Below are 16,662 nucleotides of genomic sequence, written 5' to 3'. Positions count from 1 at the left end.
ATTTCAGTCGCTGGAGTCCACACGGCGCATGATGCAACTATGCGAGGAGGTGCGTTCACGTTTATTACTCAGTCATTATTTATAGATATATCGTAAATAATAAATGGAACTGCCATCGTTTAAGTTTGCATATATTTATGTAAAAATACAAATACGTGTTAACAACAACAATATACGAGATCTGGATTATAATTAATGCAGCTTTAAATTATGACAGTTCCAACAATAGAATAATTAAATTAACTATAAGTAATGGGAGTTTAATATAACTAAGTGTATTTTCGAGAATACCTCCCAATGAATAATCTCTTAATAAATACTTGCCTTTTTCCATTGGTAATAGTATAACTTTTAATATTTCAAAATTAATGGAATTTATATTTGATATTTGAATTTGCAACAACAAAGAAATTTGCCCCCATCATATTTGTGTCTGTTTTGATAATTACTATAAAGTGTCCTATTAATTTTACAAGCGTACAAATACAGGAGAAAATTGATGTTTTTATACAGTTAGATTAATAGAATTTTACGGACTACTCGCATATGTAGATTCGTATTTGAGTTTTAGTAACTTTAAGTTCCCCCCTCATAGTTTTAAGTATTTATGTTTAGTTATTCCGTTGGTTATGTGATTATTTGTGATCATCTGTGAGAGAGGTGTTCTCGATGCGAGGGAGTGAGGGGTATAGCGGAAGTGTCCTGGATAGCCCCAAGCTCGGTTTGATCTCCATTGCCCGTCCCCAACCCCTTAGGGCGCAGCCTTCGCTATCCCTGGCTGTTGTGTATCGATGTCGCTAATAAATGTTATATATTCGATGTGTATGTATCTATTGTAGTTGTCCGGTTATGTGTTCCTTTATACTTTTTTATTTTTCATATCCTTTGCGGTATATCATATATATTGTTTATTTTTATGTTAACCATACATATATGGGTGTTGCATGATACGTGTCTTACTGTATCCAATTGTTAGTGGTCTCAATAGCCCTTTGTGTTGTTTGTAGTAATGTAAATTTTATGTGAGCAATCAAGTGCCCAGCCTATTTTTGGTGTTGACAGTTAATTTAGATTAATTGGATATTTACTTGAAATTTTAGTCTCCTAGATTAACACAACGGTGACTAAAACTGTTAACTGTCAGCTTCCAATTATTTTTGTCCAGTGCTCTGTTTTTGGTTCCATAGCATGAAGCCATCATAATAGAATATAACCAGGTCCCTAACTAGTTTTATATAACTTAACGATCCTTAGCCAGTTAAATGTCTCTGATATGTGCGCTTTCCTATTCAAATAGTCTGTTCTGTTGTGCTTGGGCCTGCTTTCAAAATTAAACCCTTGTACTTGGACGCCAACTTCTCCTAATTTACAATCTGCCTCCGAGGCATCACTGCCTACGCACTATTTAACAGTTTTACTTCCTCTCTGGTTCTAATTTGATTATGTTTTGATTTCATCTTTAAATCATTCTACTGTTATTTTTCTGTTATCAGAAATTAATCTCCAAATACTTCAATATCGAACATCCCAACACAACCTATGATGTCTAGATCGTTTCATAATCAGTTTAAGTTTGTTCTATCCTGTTTTAGTTGTCTCTGTATCGTAAGTCTCTGTGTAGTGGCTGCTCTCTGTTGTTGATTGTAATCTATTATGTTGTATGATTTTCATGCCTTCTCGAACATTCACAATACTGCCAAAATGTGGGCGTGTACACACCCCCATACCTGCCACTGAACTCCAACAAATATATCGAGCTACACCTAATGCAACTCTCACACCAAATACAGACCAATTGTATATTATTGTACATGTATTTACATGGATTTTTTTGATGTATTATGTTGTTTATTTATTTTAGTGTATTTTAATTTAATGTAAGTTTTATTTATTATTTTATATATCCACATTTATATATAATTTGTTTATCTACAACTAGCATTCTCTCCAAATACTTGTCTGTACAAATGTATCATAACGACTATAGTCATGAACTCAGTACAAATTCAGCAAAACTTCCAAACACAGTTCAGACTGAGAGGGAGACATCTTCTATCACTAACTCGGTGTCTATTGTTGTGTAACTTCTCGATGTGGGTAGATGGAAGATGTCTCTCAGCATGACACCGTATGTAACCAACCGTACTCTCGTCACACGCATGTACTCCACACTTGGTGCATCGTGTACGAGCCGGTCCGAACCACCGTCCACTCACTCCACTGTACCCCTCACAACTAACATGCTCTCTGACTTTTTGTTTCTGCGGCTGGTGTAGAGCAAGGAGGCCGGCATTCGTACTCTGGTCGCTCTAGATGACCAGGGAGGTGAGTGATCTGCAAGATTTGCAACACTACTTAAATTACTTACAATTTTATCTATTTTATTTTTTCGCTAACTTGTTGGAGCGTCGTAGGGTTTTCAGCCGTCGCGATGACGACGTAAAGGGGGTATCCACTGTGTGTTTAAAGTAACGCCTCTATTGATTCAATGCAAAGGTGCGGGCATCCACTGAGACCTCGACTGCCGACAATCTGTGACTCACACACCGAGATGTTCGCGGAAAACCCACATCTTTGTATGTTTCATTCGTAACGTAGATATAATACACCACTTTGCACAACTTACCAGCGAGTGCTATGTCGGAAAACGCCAGCCGGGTCTATTTTACGATACTGTATACATTCTGCATTTCAGATGTTCGTACTCGACTCTAAATTGACAACTTACCTAAATCACATGAAACCGATAATGATAAACGGGCGAAGTAAATTCGAAACGCTTCTCCTCAACGCACGACTCTTAACATCACACAAAATAATCATGAATCATATGAAACTGAGCACAGATAAAACTGAATCTGGTTTTACTTGCAAGCTTCACTGCATGCATGTCGTTGTTCGAGTAGTGTGTGTTAGCGCACGCGCACGCGCCCGCACGCGCCCGCGCCGCACGCGTCCGCACGCGCACGCGCACGCGCCGCACGCGACGCACGCCGCACGCCGCCGCACGCACCGCGCGAGCCGCGGCCGCGCCGCACCCCGCCACCCACACACCCCGATACTCTCTCCTAAGATATATTATTTTGATTTGTATTTTATGTATAGAGCGAGGACGCCGGGGGGCAAGCGCTTCATATGTTGAGTCACCAGGGCGGTAAGAGTTAAACTGAACACTGGGTAGTCGAAACGTGAGAACGTCTGTGTTTGAATGTGCAGTTAAAATTAATCTCTTTGTTTTTCTTTGACGTTTCTCTTAAATATCGACTTATCTCAATTCGATGTTGCGTGTGTATATCTATGTTTCGATGGGGATGACTTTCAAAGTATAGTGTAAATAGATACGCCCGATGGCCGTTCGTTGCTAATTGTCGCAAAAGACTGTACTCTATCTTTTGCTGAAGATTTAATTTGAATGAGCTGCGCAATCTGTTTAGTTCTTCCGTTGATGTTATCGATCGGAACGCTTTTTATAGGTATATTTATTTATCTTTCCGAATCTCTCTTCTCTTAATCTGCGGTACTGAAATGAATGCGCGTAACCGAGTGTGTCTGTTGACGTATAGATTAAATGGTATACGCCTTCATCTCCATGGCTAGCAGCGTACTGTTAATGTTAGTTCTGTAGGTCTGTAACTGTTAGCTCGATGCGATCTGTGTCAGTGCGAGGCCGCTCGCTCCTCCACACTACATTAGTTTGTTCATTTCCTTTCTTCAATTCAACTAATACTTTGCTAATGTCACGTTTCATTTAGGAATGGCTTAATGGATACGCTCATTCGCTAAGTTTTGTTATCACATCACCGCCGGAGGAGCGACCGCCCGCCCGGGCGCAGCTCACCGAGATCATTTCATGTATTTTATTTTGTGTTTAGTTGTCAGTTTTGTTTGAGTTGTGTTGAGTACCGAGTTGTTGTGCGCGAGGCGCGGGCACCGTGCGGTGCGCGCGCGCCGCCCCCGACTCCTCACGCATTCGTTTGGCGAGCTATAGTGACATCATTATTGTGTTGTAGAGTCACGAGGTGGGCATGAAAACCCTGGTCATGCTGGATGAACAGGGCGGTAAGCATCCAGTAGTACTATTTTACATCACACATAATTTAGTAAGGCTTGTGTTTGAAATGCCACTTCAGATTGTTTATGACAATTCATTGAATGGCGATGACTTGATTGAGTTAATTTCGATTGAAACGTGTTAACAGTTTAATTATAATGGATAATTTATTGAAGGTAAAATCACGTTTTCATGATCATTTACTAAATATTAAAGGATAAACACGAGAATGTCTCTTCGATCCGCCATTTGCATCGCTGTGAATGAGATCGTCGAGGTTTAACATTGTTTTTTTTATTGAGATAGTATGTTATTCGTTTTATTTTAGTTTTCTCACGCATCTAGCTGTGCACGATTACTTCAATCTTGCTGTTGACTGCATGACTATTAGTTTTTATTGAATTATTATTGTTATCTAAGTGTTAGCCATTATAATTATATAGTATTTAATCACAATCAAGCACATACATCATCTAAATCAAAGGTAAATAAATTAATTTAGTATCAGTTTTAACCGGATCAGGTGTAAGACATTTAATGATTGATTCAATAAAAAAATCAATGAAACGAGTCAAAATAGAGCTTAAATTAAATAGAGTTGCTGAAATGGAGACACCACAAAATATTTGCATGACAATAGATTAATTTGATAGTAATAAAACTAAGCTTAAAGATTTGTTGTCTTACACTTTGCCCTGGTAATTGTCGAGAGCGTTGAGAATTTACAATTGAGAAATAGTTTAAATAAAGTAATTTAAAAAATAAATTCGCGAATAGAGTTCAATTGAGAGAGATTTAGACGCTTCAACACACTTGCGATTTTGCGACTAAAGGGCGGTTTTAAAGCGATTGTTGGTGTGTGTGAACAGAGCAACTGGACAGGATCGAGGAGGGTATGGATCAGATTAACGCGGATATGCGCGAAGCTGAGAAGAATCTCTCGGGGATGGAAAAATGCTGCGGTATCTGCGTTCTGCCCTGCAACAAGTAAGTTAGAGCGATATCTATATATTCAGATATGTCCAGATATTCTCTCCTCCTCCTCCTTTCGAATTGTTATTCGTAATCATAAATTCGACCTTACCTTCTGCATATTATGGTTTTCCTTTCAACTGTTTAAAAGTTCATCCCATAGTTCCACATTAAACCACGCTTTTAAATCTAAATTTAAAAGCGAAAAAAATTGTGAAGTTTTATCGCGCTTTGAATATATTTTTTCCTAATAGTTAATGCCATATTAAAACAGATTAAGTTTCACGGGCGAATAAGTTTTAGGTGAAATTATAACGCAATTTTTGTATTGTAATTGAAAAGACAAATAATTCGTTTAATACAACTTCATACAAATTACATCGATTGATTTTTTTTTATTTATATTAAATAAAACTTAACAAAACAGTTTTCCCATCTAACAATGTTTTACAATCTGCGAGACCTAAAAAAAGTGTAAAGCATTTTCCAAACATAAATTTTTAAGATGCTCAAAACCAATTATCTTGTCAGAATCAATAGGCGCTAATATCTTCAATATATTTTCATCAAAGTTAGTACAAAAGCTGAATAAATTTCCAGGGGAGCCTCGTTCAAGGAGGACGATGGCACATGGAAGGGCAACGATGACGGCAAGGTGGTGAACAACCAACCCCAGCGAGTGATGGACGAGCGCAACGGCATCGGACCACAGGCTGGGTACATTGGCAGGTTAGTATCGATAATGATAAAAATATAGGAGCAGCAAACGAGCATGCAGTCCACCTGATGGTAAGTGACTACTGCCGCCCATGGACATCTGTAACCCCAGAGAAGATTAGATTCCTACATGAGTTGGGCCTCAGATGCGCCACCATGGAATAGGTGTGGCCGTGGTGCCGAGGGAGTAGAATCACCTTGAAAAAAATTTAGAACATGTCTTAAAAAATGATGATTCTAAGATGGTCAATAATAAGTTGCAACGAGATATGGACAAGTTTAAAGACAATTAATCTTTGGCGGACGAGAAGAAAGCCATAGGACCACAGTTTAAACACGTTACGTAATGAGTAGTGAAACGGAAAAGAATTGGTAAATAAAAAATCCAGATCATTTCTTTGAAAATAATGAGTCTAAGATTGTTAATAATAAATGGCAACAGGGCATCGACTAGTTAAACGATAAAGAAACTTAAGAGACTTAATGGTAGGAACGTTTGAAAAGTAAAATGGACAGTAAAACATAATAGGATAAATATATAAATTATATATATACTGCTTTGGGTATATTTAACGGAAGATGCAAAAGTAAATGAGTAACTTTCATAAATATGAATGACCCTAATGAGGATAATAACACTAATATGAAAATATTATGAAAATAACCGAGACATTCCAATTCATAAAACTGGCAATAATCCTGAGTATTTATCTTCTAACCGTGCGAGAAATGTTCAGGATCTTCCAACGTGTTCACGGAGGTATAAAACTGTTATTTGGGAGTTAAAATATATTCTCGCGGAATATTTGCATTCGGTAATCGCCTCGTTCTTCGCTCCGTTGGGTCATGAGCCGTGAAATAATGCGGAAACGTGTTACATTTGTGTGAATGAGTGAATATATGTGAATGTGTGAATTACTGAATTTACACGCTGTGAACGCAATTGTTAATCTTCTATTTCCTTGGAAGTCTTATAGGTTTGTTCTTCATAAATGCTTTGCAAAGCGTTATATGATGTGGAACATGTCGTTTTATGGTAAAGATAATTTTGTTCTAAATCTTGTGAAGATTTTTATCGTTGAATGTTTTGCGAATTATTTTCATTACATTTTCTTTTAGTTTTCCAAATTTTTATAGGCGTAAGTTTTTTGCTTAAAATGTGCCCGCTTGGAAGAACCTCCTTTAAGTTGCCACGGACATCTGTAATTGTATGATGCGTTGCCACTCCCAAGAACTAAAATGATCGCCTAATATGCAAGTCAGCCGTCACCCACATGCTTCAACCGAAATTGATAACTGCTTCACGCTAGAAATAGGTGTCGCGGTGATACTTCCCCTGATGAACCAAACTGACTCTAGTACTTTTTGAGTACCTTGAGTTCCTTGAGAACCTTGAGTAGCAGCAGACGTTAAATAGACTACATATTACCAGTTTATTCCTGCCATAACAAAACCTATCCCATTTCCAGGATAACAAATGACGCGCGCGAAGATGAGATGGAGGAGAACATGGGCCAGGTGAACACCATGATCGGCAACTTGCGCAACATGGCGCTCGACATGGGCTCCGAGCTCGAGAACCAGAATCGCCAGATCGACCGCATCAACCGCAAGGTACGATGGGGGGTGTAGTAGAGGGGAAATGGGTAATAGGGGTTATAGAAAAATTTTGCACTTAAAATGGGTCATACATTAGAAATTGATTATGATTAGGGGAATGCAATGGGGATTAAACATTACATTGAAACTAGGGTAATATGATTGGGGGAAAGTATTAGGTGTTTGGGATTATCTTAGATTGTAAAAAGGGTAATTTGATGTTGGATTGCAATGTTGCTACAGCAAATGCTGGTTGGTTTCAAATTAACATGATTTGCAACTGGTGGTGAGGTTAGATTAGGTTGCTAAAAATATGCTTTTGGCCTCGTGTGGTTTTCATGAAGATTAATATTTTAGTAATATGTGTTTTTTAAGCTCTTAATAAAACATATGTATTATATACGAATTCTTAAGGAAAGTAATCTAATGCAATTATACATGGCAACATTGCAACCATCCAGGAAATATTTGCAAATCTTATTGATAAGAGTTAATTGAAATTGAAGTGAGAGTAATTTAAAATACTAAAATTGAGATAAATATAATCGGCAAATGTTTTTTTAAAAGATTTAATTTGAGCAAAAACGGTTACGATTAAAAATGAAATTTGCATGCGTTTTTTGTGAGATAAATTTACATTCGGCCAAAAATTTTATAAACAATTTTATATTTATTATATTTTTGTATAAATTTTCATTCTATTGTGTTTGTATAATATATTTGAGGCACGGAAGAGTTTTTCTATATAAAATTCCGCTGTGCCTCTTATTCTAATATTTCACCATTCTAGACCCGCCTATCACCTTAGAATTGAATTGGGAACTTCCTCTATCGCAAACTCTGTCCTTGATTCGCTTATTGGCCTTCAAAATTTCAGTGATCCGCTTACCTGGCAACCCAAATTTCATTTCGGCCCCGTTTACATTTAATTAGCTTACAATTAACTGAAATGTAAGTGTAAACGAGTTTTGTAAGCGAGAAAAAGTAAATTAAGAATTTGTAAAACACGTAAATAGTGTTTTATTTTTGCTAATTTATTTGTACAACAGAATTGTAAACTAAATATTTGCGGTAAATAAGCAATTGATTAACTTAAACTCAGTTCAGAGAAATAAGAATTGTAAAATGAAAAAATACGAACACATATCAATGATACATCAATGTTATGTCAAATTATATTTTGTAAATCATTATTAAAACTCGTTTACAAATTGCAGTTTAGTTGACAGCAGCTTAATAAATGTAAACTGGGTCGTGATTATTCACTCAGCATGCTCTTTCATTCCTCGGTAGTGTATGCGGGTAGATGCGATTGGGTGTTGTGAAATTTTCCTACTATGTGTGCGTTACGCGGGATGCCAACATGCCAACTGACAGAACACGTCCTCCCACACTCATCTGTGACTAGATATCACACCCATTGAGCGACTAACATACCTTACTAGAACTCATCAGTAACATTACGTTGTCACTACATAACTTTTGAATTCAGAACGTGGATACTGTGTATTGAAAAATTGTCTATGGTTCAAATGTCAACTGTCTATTTTAAACAACCGGCTGTATTTTTCATTTTTACTTTTCTATTTTTGCGTATCTGTACCATTCATTGACATTACACAGGATGTGTTTTTTTCGTTAAAATCAGCCGGTTCACATAAAAATGGACAGTACACAGTTCGCCACAGTTGATCACAGATTGCAAAGACAATACGCTGTTCTTATCGTAGGGCGAATCGAATGAAACGAGGATAACGCTGGCCAACCAGCGTGCGCATGAGCTGCTCAAGTAAACAACGGCGCCACACACAACAACACACCACACACAGTCTCGTGGTATCGGACCGATTGCGATCTTTAATAGGGTTATGTTAAAATGCCATGGACCTCTGAATTTTCCACCATAGACAATTCAATTCTAGAGGATATAACTTGTTTCAATAAATATTTAAATCAAAGTTTCTGTTTATCTTTCTAGCTCACACATTATAAAGAATGAGTGAGAGATAAGTAGAAAAGCTGCTGTTTTAAAACTATTCATTGAAGTAAGTTGTATATTTTCAGCGTACAATTACGTATAAAGCGTGTGAAAAATCTATAAAAAGGGGTTACAAGGGGTAAGCCTATATACAGCTTCTGTTAAACTCCGTGCTTAAAAAGTTAACATTAGCTAGTACTAATTTATATGACAGCATATATATGAACCAAAGACAATGCAAATATTAAAGAAGGCACTAAGAATCGTTTTATGTGAAAATTCAGAGGTTTTAAATATTTGTGGTAGTTTAAATCTAACCCTATTAATATAATTTTGGTGTTATCTGTGCATCTGTCGAGTAACGTCATATAACAATTTGACACTTCTGAAACCAAACTGACATGGCGCGAAAACAGAAGTTTTAAAAAGTTATTTCATCCGATGCAAAGATGACGCCACTCAGTTAAATTTATAGTTTCAATTTCAAAGTATATTCGTAGTAAAGAATCTACATAAATATATAATGTTAAACTTTTAGGCTAAGGGGAGATGAGGTTGCATAGACAATCGTGTTATAAAAAAGTAAATGTTAAAGTTGGTGCTTTATGATGACACTATTTTTTTGTTTTTTTTTTTTCAACATGAGGTTGCTTGTAACTTATTTTGTATTTTTTTTTTATTTTGAAGGCGTCAGTTTCTTGACGAGTATGTTAATAAATAAATATATAGTTGATTTCACTAGTGTATGAAAATAATTTGCCAATGTAAAGACTTTATGATATTAAATTGAATTGCGATTATTATTTAAAAAAAACGAAGTGTGTATTTATTTAATCAGGCTTTGAAATGTAAAACCATATGTGGATTAGATTCTCCCATTTAACTTCAACTTCAATCGATTAGTCTATCATTGCAGCAATCGGTCTATATTTTTAAATGTTACTTATGAAATTTCAGTTATGGTCTGATTTAATTATACTTCTCATCTTATGATTTTGGTAAAATAGTTTAATTTAAGTCGATGGGTGGTGCCTGAAATTGTAGATACTTGCACTGTACGTGCCAAAAGTTATATCAAGCCTACCATTCTTTCAATAACTGTCATGTTGACATTAAGTGTCACCAATTTGACTATAGGTTGGTTTATCAACCTTCAGAGCTATTGAAGCGCTTGCGATCGCTTTTTCGAATTTGGCTACAAAGGTGGTAGTGACCATTTAACTTAAGGTGGACTTGATGTTTACTACTCCTGTAAAAAAATATGGCATGACAGTAGCCACCAGAGGGCGCCCTCATTTTATAATAATTTGCCCGAAATTATTTTTGGTACCATATAAAATATCAATAGAGCTAATAAAATGACCATGTTGAAAAGTTGACCACATTACTTGAATATCTATTTTCATCGATAACGTTACATATTATTAATAGATGTGTAGTCAGTTATAGTGAGGTGTATTATTTTGTGAACGTGCATTTACCTCTTGTTGACCCTAGTGTTATATTAAACAAATTAATATGCTTCACGCAAGATTACAAGTTTCCAAAAGATATTATGTATACAGGATGTATAAAACTGCTTAACGCTCGTCAACATATGCAACAGCTTGACAGGTTAACAAATGTCCTTTGAAAATAATTAGGAATTATTATTTGGTACAATTCTATTGAAAATCAAACATAAATTCTGCAGCTTACACATAGATACGTAAATTCAAAGTTGTAAAAAAATGATTATTTTGTAATTTTTTTTATACATCCTGTATATTACGGCGATATAGTTAAAAGTATTTTATTGTCGTCAATATGTAACACTTATATCTAATGCGTTAAATTACAATATTTGATCTTCAAACCGAAGTTGTAAAATAGATTATATTCCGAGTAGAATTTGAAATCTTTCTTGTGTACGTGAAACAAGACAAAAGCGATAGAGACGAGTCGACATGTGATAATAGTATGAAGTTAAGTATTTAGAATAGCCGTTCGAGACTTCGCAGTGGAGGAATCAGATCTTATTATTGAGTCTTTAAACTTTTCATAGGAGCATTTATGTAAAACATTAGTAGAAATTTAAACTTAAAATCACGTGACGTTGTCAAAAGTACATAATAAATAATACTCGAAGTTTTGGCGGCATTCCACTTAACGACCACGACGATGACCATGTCTCATGCGATCTAGACATGCGACCGTCGTGATTGTCATGTGGATTGCGTATTTATCATAGTATATGGACTGTTTAATAGTAGATCCTGCACATATCTCTGATTGGAACATATCTGCTTCTATGGAACAGTGACTATCACTTATGTTTGTAACTAGTATTATAGATATTTATAGCAATCTATATTATAACTACTATATTATACTAGACTTATTTTTTATTTGCAAAAATAAAATTTAATTTATAACGTGTTTATAGTTTTTGCTTCCTATCTTTCGTAGCTTAATTTTTCAGTGAATAATTTTATTTATTTTTTTATGAGATTGATATTAAGCAAGATAACGTTTAGATGGTAAGGTAGTCACAATATACTTTAAGTAAAAACCTAATATGTAGTAAGTTTTGATGGGGAGTAGAAACTTCAGGCTGTAAAGACAATGTGTTGAAAGTCAGAAAACAAATGACATTTACAAATGTCAATGTTGACATTACATGGCGGCTTTAGTTTAAAACGATACATTGGCTAGTGTTGCTAGGGCTCAAATTGAATATCGGCGCCTACAGTAAATCATATTAGTACCCTACTAGTATTTAAATGAATTAACATTATAATAATATTTATTCTGAAATCTTTAGCGATAACCGGCAAAAAGAGAAATGGAAAAAAACTTTTTTCTTTATTGATGAAGTTGCCACTTTTTTTTTAATTTATATCAAGACGATTATGGAAAAGTATTTCGGGAAAACGCATTTTTATCCTTTTCCTGTATATAAATATTAGTTAAGTACTTTTATTTTCTATGCATTTATATTTTGAGGCGTATGAGTTAGTGAATGATTACGTACAGTAATACCCTTGGTAGTTTATTTAAGAATATTTTTTCATGCTTTATGGTGACCTTCACCGTCAATCAACAAGGGCCCGTAGAATGTCCAAAAAAGCCACATGTATATAAGTCAACTTTTACATGTTATGGGGGATTGATTTAAAATTCGAATCGACTTTTCCATTGACATATGGGCCCTTGTCTATCAGAGACCCTATCACGTATTAAAGTGCAAAGACAGATTTATGTTTCAATTTGTTGTTATTTTTAATTTTCAATAATACAGTAAATGTTTTCTGTATAATATAATTAAATAAAAAGCAACATAAATAGTTGTTAATAGTTATAAGTGAAAACATTAGCCGAGGGTATTACTATCTGTTAGTAAATATATAGTTTCTATGTACCCAGCCACGAGACTTACACATTACACAATTCTATAACATCACAAACCTCCGGCGATAACTGTAAGTATGAAAATAACTATTTTATATACACACACTTGATAAAAGCTAATTGCACATATTTTTTTTAAGAAAATAATAGGAATGGCTTAGAATAATCGAGCTTAAGAACGATACAAGCTAATGAATATTCAACATAACTGGAAACATGCACATGTGAAGAAACATGTACATGTAAGGTTCACATATTTTTTTAGAAAATAATAGGAATGGCTTAGAATAATCGAGCTTAAGAACGATACAAGCTAATGAATATTCAACATAACTGGAAACATGCACATGTGAAGAAACATGTACATGTAAGGTTCACATGTGCATGTTGTGTGTTTGGTTTATTATGTGCTGTGTATGTGGAATATTCATAAGTTAATATAATAGCATATACTTAATACATTGTTTAAAGGGATATTTACTAAATCTGCAAAAATATTTAAAAATATTTTTGAAAATGAATTGTTATAAAAAATAATATAGACTCAATGAGCTAAATAATTATAATAAATAATTTATATGTGGGTCTAAATCCTTTATTTTGGTATATTAACAATTTTTAATACTCATTAAATAACTAAATAAGAATATTTAACTTAAGTGTTAATGGTAATTTCAGATTGTATTACTATAAAATAATAACTTATCTATTAATGTTTTAGTCAATCATGGACATGAACATAGAACAAAAACTTGGTCAAATCATATCTCATAAGATTATTTTTACAATATACAGTTTAGTAGAAATTTTTAGGCAAAAACACATGCCATGGGTTACAAGCTTGTGCAACAAACGCTTTTGTGTACATGGATATCATACTCATTGTCATTTATTGATAAGGGCTCATCCATAAATTACAACATACAATTTGAGTAAAAGGAGGACCGAAGCATGACGTCACATCCAATTAAAATATGCGACAAATGACGTATATAATGAAAATATCATAAAACGTGATAAATACTTAAAAAAGGAGATGTATTTTATGGATGATCCCTCAAGACTTTTACGGTGTATTTACTATTTCTTATTTCCCTAGGGCGAGAGCAACGAAACTCGTATTGCGGTGGCCAATCAGCGCGCGAACAAGCTTCTCAAATCTTAAGCGGTTATGTAGTGTTGCCATAATCCCTACTTCGGTGCATTTAAGTTATAATAAGTTACACGTTCACTCATTTTTTGTCGCGCTTCTGTTAAGGAAAGTATGAGGCTGTAAATAAAATGTGGCTTAGTTTTTAAAGTATTCAAGTACTTACCTACTGTTAAATCTATTTCCGCAACTGTACAATGTATTGAAAACACAATAAATAGTGTAAAAACCTACTTCAAAACGTTAATGTACATATCAAATAAACGTTACAGTTATTAGATGCCAATAATTACTGCTGAGGCCCCCTCATAACTTCGGGATGGGGCAAGATATTCCCTATTAGTAACAAATTCCCAAGAAAATAATAATAGATAATATTTTGCTATATAGAAAATAGTTATAAAAGATATTAAGTGATACTCCTAGCAATGATCTATGAAAAGGAAATCAAATGGAATTCATTAAAAAAATGACCCATTTCCAAAAAAATTAAAAGTTCATTTTATTAGTCTCATTAGTACGATTTGTCCTTCTTGTACTTTTAATTTTAACACGCTTTAATTATTTTTACTTTAAACTGAATTTGTACCTAATTTCAATTTAAATAAACACAAAATACAAGCCCTGGAGTAGTAGGAATTTTATTCAGGAACATCGTCGGTAACAGTCATTATATTAGGGGCCCAGTTGTAGACATTCCCAAGGGCCCCTAAATATGTTGTGTCATTATGGGCAGACTATTTATTAAGGAGTTGTAATATCTACAATCCAAAACATAGTATTTCTACTACTAAAACTCAAATTAGAAGTGACTTGATCGACAAGGCTATGGTAATATAAAAAAAAAAAAAAAGATTACCAAAGCTCGCATTCTGTAGAAAAGTTGCCATATATGTAAAGTACGTATAAAACAAAAACAAAATAATATACTGGTGGTTCTAAATGGAATAAACATTTAAAATGTAGTTTTGTGTAATGAGTGAGTATTTTTTAGACAATTTAGACTAAATGGTTCTTTATTTTTTAAACAATGTGCCAAATTCTAACATTTTTTCGATTCTAACTCTGAATGCTCGAAATGTTGAAGTTGGATTTACTGTTTTTTTTTTAATTTCATGTTGTTTTTTTTTAACAGTACTGTTTTAGTCGTTTTTTTTTATTTATGCACCGTGTAATAATATTAAATGTATAGCTCAATTTATGTAAGCCACTTGGCTTACTTTTTGATTAGTAATTGTTGCCTAAAATGTTGAATTTTACTCCTAAAATATTCTAAAGCCTTGTTCAAATCGAGGAATTCGAACAAGCTTTCTTAAAACGATAATAATATTTTTAATGACTTAATTGTATACTTCCACTAAATATTAGAAATTGGTTAAATGTTTCTCCAATTTAGGTCTTTTCGAGTATATGTAGGAATTTTAATATTTACACAAAATATAGTGAGATTGAAATGTTACTATATATAGTCCGCGTAAAACTGCTAGTCCGCTCTGAATATAGAAATGAGTTGCGTCGTCATAGTAAATTGTATGACTACACCTGCTCGCAACAACTTCAGAGCGGACTAGCAGTTTGGCGCGGACTATACTAATTTTAAAATTCTAAATTTAAAACGTTTTTAGTTGCGGCGTAGTAGTGACGCGAGAGAGTTGGGAGGGTTATGTTCCGTTTAGTCTAAGACGAAGGTGCCTCTTAGTTTTAATATTACTTTAAGTTTATTAATTTCTGTATAAATATATTAATTAGTTAGTTGTACTATATTTCATTGGTGCATTATTATTTAATAATTGCTGGTCCAATTGTTTTCGTGCCCATATAGAAGTGTTAGATAAAAACAATTAAAAATCCAGTGATTGTTAACGAGGTATCTTAGAAGCAATATTCTGATGTTAGCACTAAATATTACGCTGTTGAAGGGAAGATCCACTTACTGACAATATTTCCTGCACAAATCGAAAATATTTCTTTTTAATCTTAAAACGTTGACCAAGTTTAAGACAAAAACAAAACTACAGAATATATATTTGAAGAGTAGTATTTTTGTTACTTTAACGATAGAATTATTTGTATTTGAAATTTAGTCAGAAAGTGAAAGATCCCAGTGTTACGTGTATCAAGTTGATAATAGTATTGTGACATAATAATAATTATGCAATACTCTATTTAATAGTTGAGCATGTAAAACTTTATTACTTAAAGTATATTGTTAAGTATGAAGAGTAAATGTACCGGCCTTAGGTGTAATGACTAGGAATGTTAAAGGCAGAATGGCTTGAAAACATTATTATTATAAAATATGTACTCATACCAGCTTAGTCTTAAGAGTTTTCGAAATTTCTCTACGTCTTTCTCTCAATATTATATTAGTTAAGAGTTGCCGTGCGTTACTCGTACGATAATTAGAGATCTGTCCAAATTATAGCTTATCGTTCACAAATAGCGTGTAAAAACAAATCGGTACAAACGCTATGTACGCCAGAGCGATTAGCGTTGCTTTGAACAGATCTTTATCTAAGTGCATATTTTAATATTAATAAAAAATATTTTAACAGCGTCTTTATCTCATAGATTTGTGTTTAATATGCTATAATCTATATAATCAATAGATATGAATACTTACCGTCTGCGCATAACGTTTCGTTTGTACTCAGCCTAATAAAATTATCTAATATGTACTACATAGATAAATAACTATATCTATTTTCTTTAAGAATAGATTAAACGTACAGTTAGTAAACAAGTGTTAATTTCTAATAAATAAATTATTGATTTGTTAAATTACTTACAATTGTTGTATTATTT

At 33.9% G+C, this 16,662-nt stretch overlaps 1 protein-coding gene across 5 annotated transcripts in view; it reads left to right on the top strand.

Annotated features, from left to right (window-relative positions):
* The window catches only part of LOC140742813 (synaptosomal-associated protein 25), a 32,524-nt gene extending 15,876 nt beyond the window's left edge, over positions 1 to 16,648 (top strand). For 2 of the 5 annotated variants that reach the window (XM_073073834.1, XM_073073838.1), the window contains exons 3-8: positions 8 to 49; positions 4,011 to 4,059; positions 4,921 to 5,038; positions 5,624 to 5,752; positions 7,210 to 7,354; positions 13,807 to 16,648. In XM_073073834.1, coding sequence (XP_072929935.1) covers positions 8 to 49; positions 4,011 to 4,059; positions 4,921 to 5,038; positions 5,624 to 5,752; positions 7,210 to 7,354; positions 13,807 to 13,872 — 549 coding nt within the window. In that variant the 3' untranslated portion in view covers positions 13,873 to 16,648. Of the gene's footprint in view, positions 1 to 7; positions 50 to 2,276; positions 2,326 to 4,010; positions 4,060 to 4,920; positions 5,039 to 5,623; positions 5,753 to 7,209; positions 7,355 to 9,069; positions 9,866 to 13,806 lie in introns of those variants that run through there. The other 3 variants (XM_073073835.1, XM_073073836.1, XM_073073837.1) reach the window with 3 other exon arrangements.
* The last annotated feature ends 14 nt before the right edge of the window (positions 16,649 to 16,662 follow it).

The sequence above is a fragment of the Epargyreus clarus genome, unplaced genomic scaffold (genome assembly GCF_041222505.1).
Source record: "Epargyreus clarus isolate Ecla_fem2 unplaced genomic scaffold, WU_Ecla_fem_2.2 ptg000006l, whole genome shotgun sequence".
NCBI lineage: Eukaryota > Metazoa > Arthropoda > Insecta > Lepidoptera > Hesperiidae > Epargyreus > Epargyreus clarus.
The sequence above is the reverse complement of the archived record's forward strand: the minus strand, read 5'-3'. Positions and strand labels throughout refer to the sequence as shown.